The 23427-nt window shown below is 44.2% G+C and overlaps 1 protein-coding gene across 1 annotated transcript in view; it reads right to left on the bottom strand.

The window, feature by feature from the left end:
• Positions 1 to 21310, bottom strand: part of LOC311123874 (inactive phospholipase C-like protein 2) — a 97741-nt gene extending 76431 nt beyond the window's left edge. The window contains exon 1 of the mRNA XM_084198094.1: positions 20967 to 21310. Coding sequence (XP_084054220.1) covers positions 20967 to 21290 — 324 coding nt within the window. The 5' untranslated portion in view covers positions 21291 to 21310. The remainder of the gene's footprint in view (positions 1 to 20966) is intronic.
• Positions 21311 to 23427: the final 2117 nt, after the last annotated feature.

The raw sequence follows: 23427 nt of genomic DNA, 5'->3' as shown, positions 1-23427 counted from the left end.
ACTGACACTTGCACTGACCATCGCAAACACACACACAAACCTCTCACACACACGGTGTAACACAGAGTCCTCGCTCTCTTCCTCCCTCTCTCTCTCTTTCCCTCTCTCTCCCTCTCTCCTTGAGACACTGACACAAACACAAATACACACACTCACAGTGACAGACTTTAATGCTCAAACACAAACAGACACACAGACAGCAGTGTAAAGTACTTAAGTAAAAATTCTTTAAAGTACTACTTAAGTAGTTTTTTTGGGTATCTGTACTTTACTTTATTAAAGAAAATAATGTACTTTTTACTCCATACATTTTCCCTGACACCCAAAAGTACTCCTTACATTTTGAATGCTTAGCAGGACAGGAAAAGGGTCCAATTCACGCACTTCTCAAGAGAACATCCCTGGTCATCCCTACTGCCTCTGATCTGACTGACTCAATACACACAAATGCTTTGTTTGTAAATGATGTCTGAGTGTTGGAGTGTGCCCTTGGCCATCTTAAAGCTGTCTGGTTTGCTTAATGTTAGGAATGTGAAATTATTTATACTTTTACTTTTGATACTTAAGTATATTTTAGCAATTACATTTACTTTTGATACTTAAGTATATTTAAAACCAAATACTTTTAGACTTTTACTCAAATATTATTTTACTGGGTGACTTTCACTTTTACTTGAGTCATTTTCTATTAAAGTATCTTTACTTTTACTCAAATATGACAATTGGGTACTTTTTCCACCACTGCACAGAGATCGTCTTGTTAGCAGAGGATAACATAAGACCCCTGGACACAAAGTTGATTCCTAACATATTATATTTGATATACTTCTGGTTGATTCATACTTTGTTCTAAAGTAATATACACACACACACATAAATAGATAGAGACATGAGGGATATACTCGACCAGCCCCTTGCACACATATGCAAACACACTCCTAGAATGCATATAAATGATTTATGATTAGAGTGTGTGTGTACATGTGTGTTCGTACGAGTGTGTATGTATTTGTGTGGTATTTGGTATTTTATTAGGATCCCCATTAGCTGTTGCATTAGCAGCAGCTACTCTTCCTGGGGTCCACAAAAAACATGAAACATGACATAATAGAGAACATTAATAGACAAGAACAGCTCAAGCATAGAACTACATCAATAAAAAAATAATAAAAAAAAGGCACACGTAGCCTACATATCAATACCAATAAATACACACAAACTATCTAGGTCAAATAGGGGAGAGGCGTTGTGCCGTGAGGTGTTGCTTTATCTGTTTTTTGAAACCAGGTTTGCTGTTCATTTGAGCAATATGAGATGGAACGGAGTTCTATGCAATAATGGCTCTATATAATACTGTACACTTTCTTGAATTTGTTCTGGATTTGGGGACTGTGAAAAGACCCCTGGTGGCATGTCTGGTGGGGTAAGTGTGTGTGTCAGAGCTGTATGTAAATTGATTATGCAAACAATTTGGGATTTTCAACACATTAATGTTTCGTATAAAAAGAAGAAGTGATGCAGTCAGTCTCTCCTCAACTCTTAGCCAAGAGAGACTGGCATACATAGTATTTATATCAGCCCTCTGATTACAATGAAGAGCAAGACGTGCCGCTCTGTGTGGTTACAGCATCCGTGGAATGCCAGAGTAGCAGTGTGTGTCTGTGCCTCTGTACTGTATGACCTAACTATAAGACTATGTGGTCCTCTGTAGCTCAGCTGGTAGAGCATGGCGCTTGTAACGCCAAGGTAGTGGGTTCAATCCCCGGGACCACCCATACACAAAAATGTATGCACGCATGACTGTAAGTCGCTTTGGATAAAAGCGTCTGTTAAATGGCATTTATAACCCACTGTGGGTGATACACGCAGGGATAAGAGTATTAATAAAGCAATGACTACTCAATACACAACCACATCTAATACATTAGTTCCAACATGTCAGAATGCAAGCCACCAGTGCTATACCTATGTTAGCCAGTAGCATACCACCCTGCATCCCTCTGAAGCTAAGCAGGGTTGGTCCTGGTTAGTCCCTGGATGGGAGACCAGATGCTGCTTGAAGTGGTGTTGGAGGGCCAGTAGGAAGCACTCTTTCCTCCGGTCTAAAAAATATCCCACGGCAGTGACTGGAGACTGGTGCTGTCTTTTGGATGGGATGTTAAACGTGTGTCCTCACTCTCTGTGGTCACTAAAGATCCCATGGCACTTATCGTAGGGGTATTAACCCCAGTGTCCTGGCTAAATTGCCAATCTGGCCGTCATGGCCACCTAATCATCCCCAGCTTCCAATTGGCTCATTCATCCCCCTCCTCTCCCCTGTAACTATTCCCCAGGTCATTGCTGAGAATGTGTTCTCAGTCAACTTACCTGGTTAAATAAATGTTTTGTAATTTTTGGGCTGTACATCTGAATCAGTGCTATGACCAAATATTAGGTAGCCTGGCGGGTAGGAGCGTTGTGCCACAACCAAAAGGTTGCTGGATAGAATCCCTGACCCGACAATGTAAAAATCTGCCGTTCTGCCCCTGAGCAAGGCACTTAACACCCAACAACAACTGCTCCCCGGGTGCTGATGATGTTGATTAAGGCAGCTCCCCGCACCTGTCTGATTCAGAGGGGTTGGGTTAAATGAGGAAGACACATTTCAGTTGAATGCATTCAGTTGCGCAACTGACTAGATTTCCTTTACTATGTTGCTCATTCTCTCTCACACATGCGCACAGACAAAAACATGCACGTCACAAGCAAACGCACATACATGCAAATTCCAAGTCCAAAGGGAAATGCTAAATTGGAATGAAACCTGTAATTAATCCATCACAAAGCAACAAACTGTTCATTTTCTGTTTCTAAATCTACTGTCACAGAGGACGGACAATTTGTCTCTTGTTGACAAAAATTGCTGTCTGCTCGCTTGGCAAATTACATTTCGGATGACACTCTACACACACAAATAAAATAAAATCAAATGTTATTTGTCACATACACGTGTTTAGCAGATGTTAATGCGGGTGTAGCGAAATGCTTGTGCTTCTAGCTCCGACAGTGCAGTAATATCTAACAAGTAATATCTAACAATTTCACAACATATACCCAATACACACAAATCTAAGTAAGGAATGGAATTAAGAATATATACATATATGGACGAGCAATGACAGAACGGCATGGACTAAGATACAGTAGAATATTATAGAATACAGTATATACATATCAGATGAGTAATGCAAGATATGTAAACATTATTAAAGTGACTAGTGTTCCATTTCTTAAAGTGGCTAGTGATTTCAATAGGCAGCAGCAGCCTCTAATGTGCTAGTGATGGCTATTTAACAGGCTGATGGCCTTGAGATAGAAGCTGTTTTTCAGTCTCAATGTCCCAGCTTTGATGCACCTGTACTGACCTCACCTTCTGGATGATAGCGGGGTGAACAGGCAGTGGCTCGGGTTGTTGATGACCTTGATGATATTTTTGGCCTTCCTGTGACATCAGGTGCTGTAGGTGTCCTGGAGGGCGGTAGTTTGCCCCCGGTAATGTGTTGGGCAGACCGCACCACCCTCTGGAGAGCCCTGCGGTTGCGGGCGGTGCAGTTGCCGTACTAGGCGGTGATACAGCCCGACAGGATGCTCTAAATTGTGCATCTGTAAAAGTTTGTGAGGGTTTTAGGTGCCAAGCTAAAAATGTTCAGCCTCCTGAGGTTGAAGAGGCTCTGTTGTGCCTTCTTCACCACATTGTCTGTGTGGGTGGACCATTTCAGTTTGTCAGTGATGTGTATGCCAAGGAACTTGAAGCTTTCCACTTTCTCCACTGCGGTCCCATCGATGTGGATAGGGGGGTGCACCCTCTGCTGTTCCCTGAGGTCCACGATCATCTCCTTTGTTTTGTTGACGTTGAGTGAGAGAATATTTTCCTGACACCACAGTCGCAGAGCCCTCAATTACACTCCCAGAGTCCTCCCTGTAGGCTGTCTCGTCATTGTTGGTAATCAAGCATACTACTACTGTTGTGTCGTCTGTAAACTTGATGATTGAGTTGGAGGCGTGCTTGGCCACGCAGTCATGGGTGAACAGGGAGTACAGGAGTGGGCTGAGCACGCACCCTTACCTGTCACCCAATGAACAGCATTCTTTCATAGGTATTTCTCTTGTCCAGATGGGATAGGGCAGTGTGCAGTGTGATGGTGATTGCATCGTCTGTGGATTTATTGGGGCGGTAAGCAAATTGAAGTGGGTCTAGGGTGACAGGTAAGGTAGAGGTGATATGATATTTGACTAGTCTCTCAAAGCACTTCATGATGACAGAGGTGAGTGCTACGGGGCGATAGTAATTTAGTTCAGTTACCTTTGCTTTCTTGGGTACAGGAACAATGGTGGCCATCTTGAAGCATGTGGGGACAGCAGACTGGGATAGGGAGAGATTGAATATGTCCGTAAACACACCAGCCAACTGGTATGTGCATGCTCTGAGAACGCGGCTAGGCCGGCAGCCTTGCGAGGGTTAACATGCTTAAATGTCTTACTCATGTCGGCCACGGAGAAGAAGAGCCCACAGTCCTTTGTAGTGGGCCACGTCGATGGCACTGTGTTATCCTCAAAGTGGGCGAAGAAGGTGTTTAGCTTGTCCGGAAGCAAGACGTCAGTGTCGGCGACGTGGCTGGTTTTCCTTTTGTAGTCCGTGATTGTCTGTAGACCCTGCCACATACGTCTAGTGTCTGAGCCGTTGAATTACGACTCCACTTTGTCTCTATACAGACGTTTTGCCTGTTTAATTGCCTTGCGGAGTGAATAGCTACACTGTTTGTATTCTGCCATATTCCCAGTTACCTTGCCATTGTTAAATCCGGTGGTTCGCGCTTTCAGTATTGCGCGAATGCTGCCATTTATCCACGGTTTCTAGTTAGGGTAGGTTTTAATAGTCACAGTGGGCACAACATCTCCTATACACTTCCTGATAAACTCAGTCACCATTTCAGTGTATTCGTCTAAATTATTTTCGCAAGCTAACCGGAACATATCCCAGTCCGTGTGATGAAAACAATCTTGAAGTGTGGATTCCGATTGGTCAGACCAGCGTTGAATAGTCCTTAGCACGGGTACTTCCTGTTTGAGTTTCTGCTATAGGAAGGGAGGAGCAAAATGGAGTCGTGGTCAGATTTGCCGAAAGGAGGACAAGGGAGGGCCTTGTAAGCATCCCGGAAGTTCGAATAGCAATGGTCGAGTATTTTAGCAGCCTGAGTACAACAGTCGATATGTTGATAGAACTTCGGCAGCCTAGTCCTCAAATTTGCTTTGTTAAAATCCCCAGCTACAATAAATGCTGCCTCAGGATATGTGGTTTCCATTTTGCATAAAGTCCAGTGAAGTTCTTTGAGGGCCGTCGTGGTATCGGCTTGAGGGGGGATATACATGGCCGTGATGATAACCAAAGAAAATACTCTTGGGAGATAATACGGTCGGCATTTGATTGTGAGGTATTCTAGGTCGGGTGAACAAAAGGACTTGAGTTCCTGTATGTTACTACAATTACACCATGAGTCATACACACAAAGTCAAGAAGACAGACACTCAAAACAAACACACACACACTTAACGAAAGATAACGAATGTCCTGAAATGCACGCATAAATAAACATGTGACTGAGCACACACACACACATACACACACCTCCAAAGTCCCAGTTCTTCCTCCTCATCCTTTACCATCTGTGCCAAGGCAAGCCGTGGCACCATCTGTGAGTGGCTGGCACGATCTGGTCTGCCAATCATCAACCACACTGGTAAATACACAAGTACTGGAATAGACTGACTGACTGTGTGAGCCCTCTGCATGATGGGCCCCACCCTATGAGGGCCCATGTGATCTATAGACTACAGCAGGATGGTACACTAACCCCATCACATTTCACTTCACAGCCACAAAGATACACAGGGACTTGGTTGACAACATTGTCCTTGGTTGAGAACATTTGGCTTGATTCGAAACATTGGGCTGGTTGAGGATGCTGGTTGTTTGCTTAAGAACAAATTAAAGTTTTGTGCGCATTTTTGTAATGCAGGCAACCCCACCACAGCTTATAAATAGGCTGCTAAATGGTGTAGGTCTGTGGACTGGGGTTTGGAACTGTGTGTGGTTAGAGGAACTGAACAGAACGAGGCCACGTGGCGGAAGAGGCAAAACAGAAACAGCTCTCAAAACACAGCAGCAGAGAAGGCACGGAGAGACAGCAGCAGAGAAGGCACGGAGAGACAGCAGCAGAGAAGGCACGGAGAGACAGCAGCAGAGAAGGCACGGAGAGACAGCAGCAGAGAAGGCACGGAGAGACAGCAGCAGAGAAGGCACAGAGAGACAGCAGCAGAGAAGGCACAGAGAGACAGAGCAGAGAAGGCACAGAGAGACAGCAGCAGAGAAGGCACAGAGAGACAGAGCAGAGAAGGCACAGAGAGACAGCAGCAGAGAAGGCACGGAGAGACAGCAGCAGAGAAGGCACAGAGAGACAGAGCAGAGAAGGCACAGAGAGACAGAGCAGAGAAGGCACAGAGAGACAGCAGCAGAGAAGGCACGGAGAGACAGCAGCAGAGAAGGCACAGAGAGACAGCAGCAGAGAAGGCACAGAGAGACAGCAGCAGAGAAGGCACAGAGAGACAGCAGCAGAGAAGGCACAGAGAGACAGCAGCAGAGAAGGCACAGAGAGACAGAGCAGAGAAGGCACAGAGAGACAGCAGCAGAGAAGGCACAGAGAGACAGAGCAGCAGCACAGCACCAGCAGAGCCACGGGTCCCTGATCAATAGGACAGTTCACTCCACTCTCTTGCTCTGTTCCAAGCGACAAACACACACTTGCAGAATCACTGTATTTAACCAGGGCCAAAGTGTCTGCGCTGCAATGTGTTATGTGCAAAACATATTGTGTAATGTAAAAGTCTCGCTCTCAGCTCTCACTTATACAAACACACACTCTGTAACATACAGACACACACACACACAGGTTTATTAAGCTTGACTAGAGCAGTGTCCTCTCTGACAGTGTCAGGGCACGAGAGCACTATAATTGCCACTCTGTGGACTAGGCAGGCTGGGCAGTGGGCCCTTCAGAATGACCCTGTCGCTGGAAAACTGTTATAGCACTCTCTCTTCAGGCCTGGGTAGAGGTAGGGACACAGGCCTCTCTACCCTCTAACACTCAGCTCCCTCCCTCACTGTTTATCGTCCCCTGGCTCCTGGCTTGCCACACGGAAACTCAACCACAGGGTCAAGAACAACAAAGGTCATCGACATCACTTCCTCCTTCCTGTTATGGTTAGCTAACGTCTGGCTGTGTTATTATTATGTTTTTTCTCAGCTCATTGTATTTGTGAAGGATTTATCCCACAATTATGATTCGCTTTCAGTATGTCTGTAGTGTAGCTGAGTTCAAGAATATATCTGGCCCACATTGCTGACTGCTGAGGTAATTTCCTTTGTTTTGGTCACTAGCGCTAATATCGCTCGACTAGCCGATGTGTGCTGTAACGTGACTAACCACAATCGAAAAGCTGATGCTGAGCTCACTTCCTGTTGCGGAGTGACAGGGTGAAACTGAATACCCCCATCCTCTCCCCTCTTTCCTCTCCCCCCTTCCCCCTATCCTTTACTGCCTGAAGGAAGTGCAGAGCTGGTTTGTTCAGTGGACCAGTAACAAGGAAAACACCTGGGGAGGAGTAGAGAGGAAGTAAAGAGGGAGATAAGAATGCAGTGGTGTGGATGTGTAGAGATTGTCCACCGCTGGCCAAATCAAACAGATCAGCTGCTTGGCCAAACACAGCCAGGTCATCCAGGAGGAATCCCTGTGGTTTTACCTGTTATTCTCTCATTACTACCCCTTTAATTAAGGCGGGAAGAAGAAATAACCCTGAGTCTGGTTAGTGGGATTAGACTGAAGCTGGGGTTTCAGGGTTTCAGGCCTCCTCCACTGTCACGATCGTCATAATGATTGGACCAAGGCGCAGCGTGATATGCGTACATCTCTTTTTAATAGTGTACTAGCAACACGATACAAAATACAAAAACAACAAAACGAAACGTGAAGTCCTCGGTTAACAAACACAAACCTACACGGAACAAGATCCCACAAAACACAAGTGCACAACAGGCTGCCTAAGTATGGTTCCCAATCAGAGACAACAAGCAACAGCTGATTCTCGTTGCCTCTGATTGAGAACCACCCCGGCCAACCTAGAAAACACATGAACTAGAAACTGAACATAGAACACAAAACATAGAACCTACACACCCTGGCTCAACATATAAGAGTCCCCAAAGCCAGGGCGTGACATCCACTGGCAGCTTACTGGGGGGATTGGATACTTACGGTGCCAGCTTGGGTGAGGGGTGAGAGAAAAAGAGAGGGGGGCATGGCCCCCGTCGAATGGGCTCTCGAGTGATTTTGGATCTCTAGACAACATTCCATCAAACACACAAACATCACGCAGCTGAGGGCAACGGAGGACAGTGTGTGAAGGGGAGGGTGAAACATCAAAGGTTAGTTAACCCCTGTACGATCAGAAGTAATGCTAGAGATTTACACTTGGGGAGAAGAAGCTAAAACTGTTAAAAGGTCACAAAACCTTCCGGAGGAGAACCATCTCAAAGAGCCCTTATTGGAAATTATTTCTGACGAATCCCAATTCGGATTCTCATCTTTGTCATACATATTTGATACTTTAAAAAGACTGTGAAAATACATTTGGTTTCTTTTCATAGTAGTACTTCAGCATATCGACCACCATATCCTTTTTATGACATATCATTTTTATTCTCTCTGTCTTCCATGTCTTTCATTCAGTCAAAACAGAACAAAAAGAAGAGCTAGACATCCAATCAAAGGAAGTCACTTCAGTTAGAGAGGGGAAGTGAGATATGAAAGGCCACCAAACGACATGTCAGATGACCAGACTGTTGGAGTGGCTGTTGCTGCAGCTATACCTCCACATTCATTCATCACACCAGCACCATAGTGGCCCAAATGACCCAGGGAAATATTGAGCGGATAAAGTCTGAATAATACTCATCGTTACGTCTCCATTTCAAATGGCCCAGAGTGCAGCAATTAACCCTCAGGTCGGTAGATCACCCTGTGAACGACTCTAAAACCAAATGCCGCTTCACTTCTCACATCAGACAGCCACATTTTAGTAAAATCGAGACTTCATTTCAGAGACTTTAACAGACATTTTGAACTGACTTTTCCAGAATCCATTGATATCCTAGCTGCTCTTCTGACCTCAAAGGACCACATAAATCCTGTACACCAAAGACCCTGTCCCTGCCACTGCCTCTGTCTTTCAGCATCATCACTGTTGCTTTGTAAGGCACATTAAAATGAGGCATCTACCCACACACCCCAGTGTCCAATGAAATCAATTCTCCTCAGTTCAAAAAGCTCTTCTTTATCTGGGCCCCAATTTCACACACGGCTGATTGAGGTTCCTGTTCACTTAGCACAAGTCACAAGGAAACAGATAAAGGAAAGATATAGAATAAAAAAAATCAGAAGAGCCCCCCATGAAACAAGAGCATGGATCTACTATAGAACTCACTGTTCTCTCAGTACGGTAAAAAAATGGTTCTGCTCTGAAGCCCTGGCCAGGTGCCACAGTAAATGGTTTAGGACCAAACAGGGATCTTTAGCATGAAGCTTCACTGCCCATATGGGACAGACAAAGAGACCAAATGCTTCTGTTTGTTTGAGCGGCTGAGATTAGTTTATTTGTGATGTACTCAAATATTTGAGAAACCCTCAAATTGGATATTAAGAGGCATCTGTCTTCAAAGGAATTGGCAAGAAAATAGGTGCTTGAAAAAATGCCAGTCAGAGAAATCTGTTTACTGTTCAAACTGTGCTTTCAACTGGGATAGGAGGATGGGCATTTGCTAGTATTTGTGGTCACGATCCACAATATGGACTCAAGCATTATGGACTTTGAACACAGAGTACACACTATTTTCTTTTCATTTATCATAAAATGTTACCTCCAAAAATCAAACTTCATGTCAAAGAGCCTTCGGTCTCCTGCTGTTACTGTAGATTGTTTTAACATGGGATGAGAGTTGGTTTGGGATAGGCGTGCTTGTGCACATGCATGACTTTTGCAATATGTGAGCCCTTTGCATGTCAATGCTTAATTTTGGATCCAAATATAGTATTTTAAATGTTTGCGTTTCACAGATGGCGGCATGGAGATCAACAGCCAAGAGAGTCCCAGAAGACTGATCAGCCATAGACATCTGCCATGATCCACATCCATCTTCATCTACCCTCCTTCTCTTCCTCTGCTCATCCTTTGCCTCCCCTTCACCTCATAGTCCTCCATCCAGAGTGAGACTGTGACAACTTAATTTTCATGATGCCCCTGTGTGGGCTATCATAGTGATTGAGATGGGGAGACATTAACTGTCTTCTTTAATATTAATAATCATTGAGAGCATCTTGACTGGCTGCATCACCGCTTGGTATCGCATCTGCTTGGCATCCAACCGCAAGGCACTGCAGAGGGTAGTGTACAGCCCAGTACATCACTTGGGCTGAGCTCCCTGCCATCCAGGGCCTCCATACCAGGCGATGTCAAAGGAAGGCCATAAAAATGGTTAAAGACTCCAGCCACCCAAGTCATAGACTGTTCTCTCTGCTACCGCACGGCAAGCGGTACCGATGGACCAAGTCTGGAACCAACGGGACCCTGAACAGCTTCTACTCCCAAGCCATAAGACTGCTAAATAGTTAACCAAATAGCTACCCGGACTATCTGCATTGACCCTTTTTGCACTAACTCTTTTGACTCATCACATACAGTGGGGGAAAAAAGTATTTAGTCAGCCACCAATTGTGCAAGTTCTCCCACTTAAAAAGATGAGAGAGGCCTGTAATTTTCATCATAGGTACACGTCAACTATGACAGAAAAATTGTGGAAAGAAAATCCAGAAAATCACATTGTAGGATTTTTTATGAATTTATTTGCAAATTATGGTGGAAAATAAGTATTTGGTCACCTACAAACAAGCAAGATTTCTGGCTCTCACAGACCTGTAACTTCTTCTTTAAGAGGCTCCTCTGTCCTCCACTCATTACCTGTATTAATGGCACCTGTTTGAACTTGTTATCAGTATAAAAGACACCTGTCCACAACCTCAAACAGTCACACTCCAAACTCCACTATGGCCAAGACCAAAGAGCTGTCAAAGGACACCAGAAACAAAATTGTAGACCTGCACCAGGTTGGGAAGACTGAATCTGCAATAGGTAAGCAGCTTGGTTTGAAGAAATCAACTGTGGGAGCAATTATTAGGAAATGGAAGACATACAAAACCACTGATAATCTCCCTCGATCTGGGGCTCCACGCAAGATCTCACCCTGTGGGGTCAAAATGATCACAAGAACAGTGAGCAAAAATCCCAGAACCACACGGGGGGACCTAGTGAATGACCTGCAGAGAGCTGGGACCAAAGTAACAAAGCCTACCATCAGTAACACACTACGCCGCCAGGGACTCAAATCCTGCAGTGCCAGACGTGTCCCCCTGCTTAAGCCAGTACATGTCCAGGCCCATCTGAAGTTTGCTAGAGTGCATTTGGATGATCCAGAAGAGGATTGGGAGAATGTCATGTGGTCAGATGAAACCAAAATATAACTTTTTGGTAAAAACTCAACTCGTCGTGTTTGGAGGACAAAGAATGCTGAGTTGCATCCAAAGAACACCATACCTACTGTGAAGCATGGGGGTGGAAACATCATGCTTTGGGGCTGTTTTTCTGCAAAGGGACCAGGACGACTGATCCGTGTAAAGGAAAGAATGAATGGGGCCATGTATCGTGAGATTTTGAGTGAAAACCTCCTTCCATCAGCAAGGGCATTGAAGATGAAACGTGGCTGGGTCTTTCAGCATGACAATGATCCCAAACACACCGCCCGGGCAACGAAGGAGTGGCTTCGTAAGAAGCATTTCAAGGTCCTGGAGTGGCCTAGCCAGTCTCCAGATCTCAACCCCATAGACAATCTTTGGAGGGAGTTGAAAGTCCGTGTTGCCCAGCGACAGCCCCAAAACATCACTGCTCTAGAGGAGATCTGCATGGAGGAATGGGCCAAAATACCAGCAACAGTGTGTGAAAACCTTGTGAAGACTTACAGAAAACGTTTGACCTGTGTCATTGCCAACAAAGGGTATATAACAAAGTATTGAGAAACTTTTGTTATTGACCAAATACTTATTTTCCACCATAATTTGCAAATAAATTCATTAAAAGTCCTACAATGTGATTTTCTGGAGAAAAAAAATCTCAATTTGTCTGTCATAGTTGACGTGTACCTATGATTAAAATTACAGGCCTCTCTCATCTTTTTAAGTGGGAGAACTTGCACAATTGGTGGCTGACTAAATACTTTTTTTCCCCACTGTATGCTGCTGCTACTGTTTATTACCTATCCTGTTGCCTAATCACTTTACCCCTACCTATATGTACATATCTACCTCAATTACCTCGTACCCCTGCAAATCGACTCGGTACTGGTACCCCATGTAAAGTTGAAGTCGGAAGTTCACAATTCCTGACATTTAATCCTAGTAAGAATTCCCTGTCTTAGGTCAGTTAGGATCGCCACTTTCTTTTAAGAATGTGAAATGTCAGAATAATAGTAGAGAGAATGATTTATTTCAGCTTTTATTTCTTTCATCACATTCCCAGTGGGTCAGAAGTTTACATACACTCAATTAGTATTTGGTAGCATTGTCTTTAAATTGTTTAACTTGGGTCAAACGTTTTGGGTAGCCTTCCACAATAAATTGGGTGCATTTTGGCCATTCCTGACAGAGCTGGTGTAACTGAGTCAGGTTTGTAGGCCTCCTTGCTCGCACACACTTTTTCAGTTCTGCCCACACATTTTCTATAGGATTGAGGTCAGGGCTTTGTGATGGCCACTCCAATACCTTGAATTTGTTGTCCTTAAGCCATTTTGCCACAACTTTGGAAGTATGCTTTGGGTCATTGTCCATTTGGAAGACCCATTTGCGACCAAGCTTTAATTTCCTGACTGATGTCTTGAGATGTTGCTTCAATATATCCACCTAATTTTCCTTCCTCATGATGCCATCTATTTTGTGAAGTGCACCAGTCCCTCCTGCAGCAAAGCACCCCCACAGCATGATGCTGCCACCCCCGTGCTTCACGGTTGGGATGGTGTTCTTCGGCTTGCAAACAACCCCCTTTTTCCTCCAATCATAACGATGGTCATTATGGCCAAACAGTTCTATTTCTGTTTCATCAGACCAGAGGACATTTCTCCAAAAAGTACAATCTTTGTCCCCATGTGAAGTTGCAAACCGTAGTCTGGCTTTTTATGGCGGTTTTGGAGCAGTGGCTTCTTCCTTGCTGAGCGGCCTTTCAGGTTATGTCGATATAGGACTTGTTTTACTGTGGATATAGATACTTGTGCACCTGTTTCCTCCAGCATCTTCACAAGGTCCTTTGCTGTTGTTCTGGGATTGATTTGCACTTTTCGCACCAAAGTACGTTCATCTCTAGGAGACAGAACGCGTCTCCCTTCTGAGCGGTATGACGGCTGCGTGGTCTCATGGTGTTTATACTTGCGTACATTTTTTGTACAGATGAACGTGGTACCTTCAGGCGTTTGGAAATTGCTCCTAAGGATGAACCAGACTTGTGGAGGTCTACAAATTTTTTTCTGAGGTCTTGGCTGATTTATTTTGATTTTCCCATGATGTCAAGCAAAGAGGCACTGAGTTTGAAGGTAGGCCTTGAAATACATCCACAGGTACACCTCCAATTGACTCAAAGTATGTCAATTAGCCTATCAGAAGCTTCTAAAGCCATGACATCATTTTCTGGAATTTTCCAAGCTGTTTCAAGGCAACTTAGTGTATGTAAACTTCTGACCCACTGGAATTGTGATACAGTGAATTATAAGTGAAATAATCTGTCTGTAAACAATTGTTGGAAAAATTACTTGTGTCATGCACAAAGTAGATCTCCTAACCGACTTGCCAAAACTATAGTTTGTTAAAAAGAAATTTGTGGAGTGGTTGAAAAACGAGTTTTAATGACTCCAACCTAAGTGTATGTAAACTTCAGACTTCAACTGTATATAGCCAAGTTATCGTTACTCATTATGTATTTATTCCTCGTGTTATTATAATCTTTATATTCTTTTTCTATTTTTCTCTCTGCATTGTTGGAAAGGGCCCGTAAGTAAGCTTTTCACTGTTAGTCTACACCTGTTGTTTACGAAGCATGTGACAAATACAAATTCATTAAATAGAGAAGATCAATCACAGCCTACAGTCAGCCAGACAGACCCCCTGAGTACCACTCTCAGCACTACATCAGAGTGAGTCTTATTGGACAGTAGTGTTTTCAGTCAGCTGGTAAGAGAGACCATCTCATAGGCCCAAAATAACACTTAATCAGCCATAGATATTACCACCAGGGCTAGAATATACCCAGCTTCTTATCCCACTGGATCCTTCAGCATGTAATCAGTGTTATTTGAGAAGGATCTGACTGAGTTCGGTGCTTCTCCGATCCTGGTGTGGATGAAGTAAATCCCAGGATTCAACGTTTGGGGAAAGAATTCCATGATCACCCCGGACAGCATTGGTGGGATCAATCTGGGGCTCGGGGGAATTTCTGGCACTGCCAAACTATCAGATAAAGACTATGAGAGATCTGGGTAAACCTATAAGGGCTTTATTTATTTAATGACCGGAGGGGGGTGGGGGTGGGGTTTTATCCAAAGCCAGGGAGTGGTTATTGGGTAGTGGTCTAGAACGGAATGTCCCCACCACACCACCAGAACAGGGGGAATGGTTTGACAGATGCACCTCAGATTCTATGCTCGATTGAGAATGAGATTCCTTTCTCTCCTCCTCATGTGAACAGAGATGTGAGCTCGTAAAACAACACACTATATAACTGTTGACGAAGTCAACTAGCCAGAGGATGTTTGGAGACTTATGAAATCACTTCTCACATTACCACGTTAGTTTCCAGGGTTTCCCCACCCTCTGCAAAACAGAATATGTATAACCTGGAATCATCTCTTTCCTTGAATACGACTGGAGCTGGATTTAGATATGACCTAGATTTAAAGGAATAAGTAAGACTGCTGCACTCAAATCAGAGTTCTTCTGATACCGCCTACCCAAACATTAATTAAAACATAATTGTAGAATGTTGCCATCTATTTCAAAAATATCCCCTCTCTATCCCTCTAACAGACACATATCTCTCTCACTCTCTCTATCAAAGAGAGAGATAGAGAGGAGACAGACAGAGAGAGAGAGAGAGAGAGAGAGAGAGAGAGAGAGAGAGAGAGATAGAGAGGAGACAGACAGACAGACAGACAGACAGACAGAGAGAGAGAGAGAGAGAGAGAGAGAGAGAGAGAGAGAGAGAGAGAGAGAGAGAGAGAGAGAGAGAGAGAGAGAGAGAGAGAGAGAGAGAGAGAGAGAGAGAGAGAGAGAGAGAGAGAGAGAGAGAGAGACATAGAGAACTAATCTCACTCTCACACTCTCTAAGTGCTTGACTAATGTATTATAGAGCCATGTGACCAGGACTGGTACAGGATAGAGAGCTGAACACCTGTTAGCCAGACTGTTAGCCAGCCTGTTAGCCAGCCTGTTAGCCAGCCTGTTAGCCAGACTGTTAGCCAGCCTGTTAGCCAGACTGTTAGCCAGACTGTTAGCCAGACTGTTAGCCAGCCTGTTAGCCAGCCTGTTAGCCAGACTGTTAGCCAGACTGTTAGCCAGACTGTTAGCCAGACTGTTAGCCAGACTGTTAGCCAGCCTGTTAGCCAGACTGTTAGCCAGCCTGTTAGCCAGACTGTTAGCCAGACTGTTAGCCAGCCTGTTAGCCAGACTGTTAGCCAGCCTGTTAGCCAGACTGTTAGCCAGACTGTTAGCCAACCGGTTCCACAGTGAGTGAGAGCAGAAGTATGACACACTGAGTTATTTTAGAGGGGAAAGGGGGTTTAATAAATGACAGGGTGAGCTGATTTCCTGCCCCTCAGTGACTGACTGGGGAGAGGAGTTGGTGAAGAGTGGGAGGGGAGTGGTGGTGTGGTGCCATGCAGTAGGGCTATATGGTAGGTCCCAACAGCTAGCTCCGTGACCACAAAGCCCTATGGTTAAGGTTATGTGTATTACTCTGTATAACGTCTGTTATTATTTTATCCCGTCATATTTTAGCTCTGCTTTTGTCATGCTGACCATGTTCATCTTTCCAGTAACCGCTCTGAATAAGACTTTGACCTTTTGTTTGCTCCATAGGTCAAGAACCCCTCAGAGCGTGAGATAGAGGGTGGGAGGGAGGGAGAGGGGAGAGATAAATAAACCCATTTTGGTGAGCTGTGATATGGTCACAACAAGCTGGGGGAAGATCCCTCCTATCCCTCTCTCAGTCTGTGCTGGCAGGCCGGCAGGCACACAGCCGTATTCCCAAAAGCCAGCCAGAGTGAGGTAGGCAGGGCAGGAGCCTGCAGCTGTCCACAGACCTGCTTACAAAACCAGACTGGAACATCCCCCTTCAACCTGTCCCCGTCCCCTCCAACCACTTTAGACGCCCTCCCTTCCCTTCCCTCCCACCACGGGACAGTCACTCACCACACCAAGGGGGTGACAACCTTGCAGGATTTGGCTGGTTCAACGATATAGACACAGATGGGTTCTCCACTGCTCCGCTGGTCCCTCCTAAGCCCCCTCATGCCACAGCCTTCATGCCTACAGGAGGCCATTTTAATGTGTTAAAGAGATTTTCAGGAAGTGTTGCATACGTTTTAGCCAGTAGTTCTGTAAGCAGCACCCAAGAGCCAAAAAGGGTCCCTGAAAATGTTGCACAATTGTGTACAACGTCATCAAGTAATTGCTCTCGAGCCCATGCACCGTGTGTACAAAGACAGTGAAAAAAACTCTGTGGTGTTCATGTGGTGTGCATGCAACCTCACTGGACAATGCTGTGCCGATCTGATCCCGCCTCCCACTTTAACCTTGCAACCTCATTGGACATCATTCCACCTGCCAATCAACATTGTCCCTCATGTTCGGTTGTGGCTAGTTCCCCTTGTTGCTTCAGACTAGTATGGCAAGCAAGCGATTGTGATAATGTAATTTTATACAATGGAAAAGTTATACGTTTGCATCAAATATCCTACTCCTTGAAAGTGGTGTATTGATTTTATATAGCATTTGCCTACATGATGAATGATGATCGCTGACAATCAACTGCCGTGTTGGATTATTACCCCATATCATGGAATACCTGTGTGAACTTTAATAAGGACTAAATGTGGACACATGGAATTATTTGATTTGGATGGATGGTCGATACAGAAAGGTGAGGTGATATTTTCTTATCTAAAAAGTGGGTGAAAGTTTGCAGAGAAATGTTTTTGAGCGCATCAAGTCGTGATTCGCAAGCGGGAAAAATAGATGGATGCACGTGCCTGGTAAAAACCTTAGCCTATTGCACAATAAATTCCAAAATTCGAACAACAAAAAAATTATACACCAGCGACACCATTTAGGAGATGCAGGTTCTGAGCATAGTGTTTCTGATCGGGTTGACAATCATATTCCAATGCATTTGTCTGGCTACAATGCCATCTTTAGGGCACATCATTTTCTGCTTGGTTTCCAGAGAAATGTATTGAAAGAGACAAATTAAACTACTACCGAGGTCTAATAGATCTAGCTTCTAATTTCAAATTCTTTCTAACTTATGATGTATGGATTTGATCTATGTATTGCATGTATTTCGCTCTTATTAAAATAACTAATGGTAAGACCATGCAGCCAGGCAATCTTTGTTGCTTCAGAGCGTTCACTACATGACTGGAACGAGCACGTAGATCTCATGCACCAAATGATGGAAGGTTAGAATGTAAGGATTCTGTGCCTTTTTCTGCTGAGAGAGGACTGTAGATCCTTTATTATGCATGTATGAGCCATACATTGTCCAAACGGGAGGTTTAAAAAAATTACGATCTACAGTCCTCTCTCACCAGAATATCTCTTTAATGAGCACAATGCTGTAATTGCTAATTTGCCTCTCTACCCCACTCCCCCCTTTAGACACCTCAGACCCCTCAGCTCATCTTTCATGCTGCTGAAACATGTGTGTGGGTATGGAAGCTCCGGCAGCGCTACACATGGACTACAGCAGTGAACTTGTTGTAAACATGAATGTTATAAACTATCGTTCTATTTATCGTTATCACATCAATTCAGGCAATTTATCACAATATGGATTTTTGTCCTTATCACCCAGTTCTACTACAGGATAGCTGACCCAGATTCCCATCATGCCACTCTCTATCAGTGTGTTCCCCATGTTGTGACTGAAGATGAAGTTCATTGTGTTGTGACGTTCCTCTCTGATTCTATGAGTGAACATGCCTTCTTGGCTACATTTGCAGCAGAGTCTATCTAAAAGGACTGTTAACCCTAACTGTTCTGTGATACGATTCCATAACACTAACACTAACCCTTTAACCCCGATATGGGGGAGCACAGTCACAATTCCACACGTACAGAGTGTACTAACCTATTCCAATAATCACATTGAGAGAGACACCTCTTGTACGCCCAAGGATGGGTGTAGGCCTTTAGGGGACATACAGGAATAGAAGCGGACATCAGTGTGCTGTAGGACCAACACATCCATATTGGAATGAGAACAGGAAACGACAATGATGCTCTGATTGTAAGGTTCTGTATTTATTTTCTTAGTTCCTTGTGTTCTTGAACGTAGCCCTGTATCTTTGTGTTCTTGAACGTAGCCCTGTCTTTCATTTTTTGTTCATTGATTTCACCTGTGTTAGTTACTCACCTGGTCTCATCAGCTCCTTATTTAGTTCAGTTCATTCTGTTTGTGCCTTGTGAGGTATTGTTCATTTTGACTCTACTAAGCCTTTTTCTAGCTCGTTTGTGAGAAACAGTTATAGTTTTCTGTTCTAGTTTTGTTTCACCTGCCTGTTTGCCTACCTGTGTATGACCATTGCCTGCCTGTGACCACGATTCCTGCCTTCTGCGAAGGTGAAATAAACACCTGCCGTGCTCTGCGCGTGAATCTACATATTTTTCTCCCTGAGTATTCATTACACTGATGCTCTGCTAAAAGTGGACATGGTTTTCTAATTGGGTTATCACACGCAACCCTGACAGAGTCACACACTTATAACCTCTGGTGAGTTGTCTGTCAACTGGCATTCTACGCCTGGCATTCAAAGTGTTGACCCCAAATCCAGTGGTGAACTTTCCTCAACGTGAATCACATAAGCCATACGGACAACTAACTCTTATCTGACTGGGTCAGTCTCTACGTTATAGATGCATTACTCTAGGGAAGGAATGAGTCTTCTTTACTGGTTCTATCATGGTATATTTGCATCCTGGTCCTTCCAATAGCAACAGTGGGTGAGAGTTCAATGTTGCCATACAGCTGAGCAGACTTACAGAAGAAAACAATAAATATTACAACAAAGCCTTATAATTATAGCAATACAATGCCATATGAACAGGACAATACATTCTGAGAATAAGCTTTAGAGGATTTGAGACCTAGAACATGTTGACAACATGATACGTTCTGCATTCTTACCATATTTCTGTTATGAAGTTTGAACTTATGAACATCAGTAGATTGCTCCAGTTCTTTTGGAGGGAAGGAGAGTGGTTTGGGGTGGAGAGATTTAGGCCTTAGCCTCGTATGATACTATTCCATGGAATTTCCTGGAAGAACAACCCTGCTTTTCACCAATAGAGCAAAACATCCTGGGGTGAAGAGAAGCAACACTCAGGGACTTGTTCATTTTCTCAGGATTCCACTACACCTCAGAGAAGCACATCAAACCAGAGAGGAGGCAGTGTTTGGATTTATTCACCCACACATCCACAGGGAATTTAATAACAGGGGAAATAGATAGAATTAGGGTTTTAGGCCAGTTGCTAAGCAAACTGGCTCATAATGACAGAATGCCACTCTCTCTCTCCAACAGCTCCCACCTCCACAGAGCTTCTCCACAAGGCCCCTCAGTACACCGTCTGTCTGTCTCTGTCATGCTACACGATCTGACTGGATACATCCTGGAGTAGGAGACATGAGACATGCCTTGGGGGAAATAGTGACTAAAGGCAGACATGTTCTCTGTAATATGTAGGCATATCATTTTTTTTTTAAATTCCCTGGAGGAGCCCAGACTTTGTGGATAGGCCTCATCTTAATGGTCAACAAACTATTTTGCGTACGATTTAAATAGCATTGCCAGTTTTGTGTTGTTTGTTTTGCTTTTACATAGTACTCTACTTACAAGTCTATTGGAACAGTAGTGTAGTTCGACTATAGAGGCATGTTTCACTATCCAGGGAGGGAATGTCATAACCTCTGCTCATAGCAGAGGACAACCTTTATTTCAACTTTGGTGACCTAACCTTGCAGCAGACGCAGCAGCAGCTTCCCACACCATCAGCACCTCAAGGCATGAAGAAGGACATCACGCAAACTTCAGAGCATTGGATCAGTTAGTCCTACCTTCTTTGTAATATTGTAACTGTTTCTGAGACTTGTAACCTAACTGCGAATGACAGACTACATAATAAAATGTTCCTCAGCTAAATGTTTACCCTGCACTAGACCATCAGTTTGTTACACAGTAACAACTCAGCATCCTTTATTATTATTATTATTATTATTATTATTATTATTATTATTATTATTACAGCTTTGTCACTAACAGTTCATCTAACCCTGGGTCCATAACAATAGAATGAATCACAATGAGGGCTAGTCACTGGCTACCTGAATGCATAATGTGGTTTTGCGTGGGCTGTGAGGAGATAATGATTCCCTCATTAATGCAACCGTCAAGCGCTTCCTCTGATTGACGTGACCTGATAAAGTAGGCTTTATGAAAACAAACCAACCTTCATAATGCCGCAAGGTGTGTTCACGCCTCCATGACTCCTTTCGGCTGAATTGTCACGGCTGCTGCTGCCAGTCCGAGGACTCCCGTGGTCCATGTACCTTCCGTTGGTGTAAACTCCCTCCGCCCCATAGACCGAGTGCCCGGCGGCAAAGGCAGCCGCCGAAATGTCCAGGTATGCCCGGGTGCCAGTCGGAGGCAGCACCGTGGCGTCATTGTTGTTCAACCCCGCTATTTGTGTCGCGTCCTGTGACGGAGAGGCTGCAATGGTAGGATTTAGCAAATGTCCCGACACAGCCTCGGAAGCGTGTACCCCTGCCATCATCCACGGACGTTACAGCTAAACATTCAACCGAATGCATTGACCCATTGTTTCAAAACATGAGCCCACGGCTGTGTAGCCCACATAAGATCATCAGTCCACAGACGAAGCGCAGTCCACTGAATCTGGGATAGACAGATTGAACCATCCGCTTCTGGCAGAACAAACTCTTTCTTGTCGCTCGAAAATGAACAGATGGTGCTCCGTATGTGATCTGGTGTGATTAGCTAACTGCATGGATTCATAAGGAGCAGCACAGAAACAGTTCCGGCTAATAAAAAGGCGTTAATTGGCGTTTACACGCGCTTTCGTTTTTCTCCAAGCTTCTTGTTTGCGCCGAGGCTGCATGCAGAAGAACGTCCTATTCGCCTGGTCCCTACTTTCCTATCCGCTCTCCGCAGATGAGAAATCAGAAGCTTCCCCACGTGCATCCGCGGGATGCAGCTATATACAATGCGCTGTTGTGTGAGTTGCTCGCGTGTCCCCTCCCTACACAATCCATGTCCGTGCGTGCTAATTCACAAACACACACACACACACACACACACACATACACACACACACACACACATACACGTACACGTACGCACACACACGTACGCACACACACGCACACACGCACACACACACACACACACACACACACACACACACACACACACTGAAATGATTCATGCTCATTCATACCACAACTTGTAGTCTAAGCCATTTCTAGGCTAAAACACAATAATGTAATAACAGCAGGGGAGGCTGGTGGGAGGATCTATAGGAGGACGGGCTCATTGTAATGGCTGGAATGGAATATGGTTTATAAATGTTTGATGTGTTTGATACGTTCCCTTAATTCCATTCCAGGCATTACAATGAGCCCATCCTCCTATAGCATCTCACACCAGCCTCCTCTGATTAACAGGGAACGTGAGTGTATTTGCATTAAATATGTCTTATCATTAGGCTATTGCCTAAGGCTTTTCAAATGCATATTTATTATCACAGCCAAAACTTAGAGCAGGGAGACTGGTTTTCAGAAAGTCCCCTAAGCTGCATTAAGAACAAATAGCCCTATCTGGTGGCAAGGGCAAAAAGCTCCATTGATGCTGATGATCCTCATATTACATATCCCTATGGGCGTTATCAATTTAATCTCAGAACCCAAAACCAAATATTACATGCAGTCTGTTAACGAGAGACTATTATTATTTTTACATTGTTTCAGTTTTTCTGTATTGGATGGGCAGGCCAGGTTTCAGTCCCAATCAGAGAGGGAGTGGCACATCATCAATATTACCTCCAGCAGTAATCCACAGAGAATGTCACATGGCTTTCACTCACACAAACACCACACCAGCCACCTCCACATTATTGATTGGTGAGAATGAAAAGCACAGGACTCAGAACAAGTGGTGGCACATTACCTATTTATTCATACTGTAGAACAAGTTGTACACAACCAATCCTTGTGTCTGACAGCCACAGTTCAGAATTCAATTGCTGCAGATAGAAACCCACAATATCTGTAATGATTCAATTCTGACCACAAATTAGCTGAATCACTGTCACTATCGTCATTCAACAAATCTGGGGAACAAGGGGGACAATTATCTCTGTGCATTCACTGATGACTTCTACAAAAATCATTATAGATCTACTTCAACCCCAGCACATGACCTCACAGAAACTCATCATTCTGTCAAAGTGTTTTACCCCTAATGATGCAGGACAAACCCACTAACAGGGTTTCATCCCAAATGGTACCCTATTCCCTATATAGTGCACTACTTTTGACCAAAAGTAGTGCATTATGAAGGGAATAGGGTGCCATTTGGGATGAAACCGGGGTCTTCGCCATCAGGCAGACATGTCAGGGGAGGAGGAAGGAACAATGAACAATAAACACTGATAATACAATCTAACGCACTGAGAGGACTAATCACACCACAGCCAGTTGGAAGAAGACAAATCATGTGCTGTTGCGGTAGAGCTGCTCAGAGTGTTTGGTCATTATTGTTGAACCAAGTCATTATAATCAAACCCAGAACTGGCTTGTTTTTTTGTCAGACCAGACAAATCCAAATCTGAATCATGCAGTATGGATGAGCGGTTAGGTCAGCTGCTCTGTAGTTTTTCTATGACATTGATG

The sequence above is a fragment of the Coregonus lavaretus genome, assembly GCF_964263955.1.
Source record: "Coregonus lavaretus genome assembly, contig: HAP1_SCAFFOLD_1644, whole genome shotgun sequence".
Taxonomy (NCBI): Eukaryota; Metazoa; Chordata; class Actinopteri; order Salmoniformes; family Salmonidae; genus Coregonus; species Coregonus lavaretus.
The sequence above is the reverse complement of the archived record's forward strand: the minus strand, read 5'-3'. Positions and strand labels throughout refer to the sequence as shown.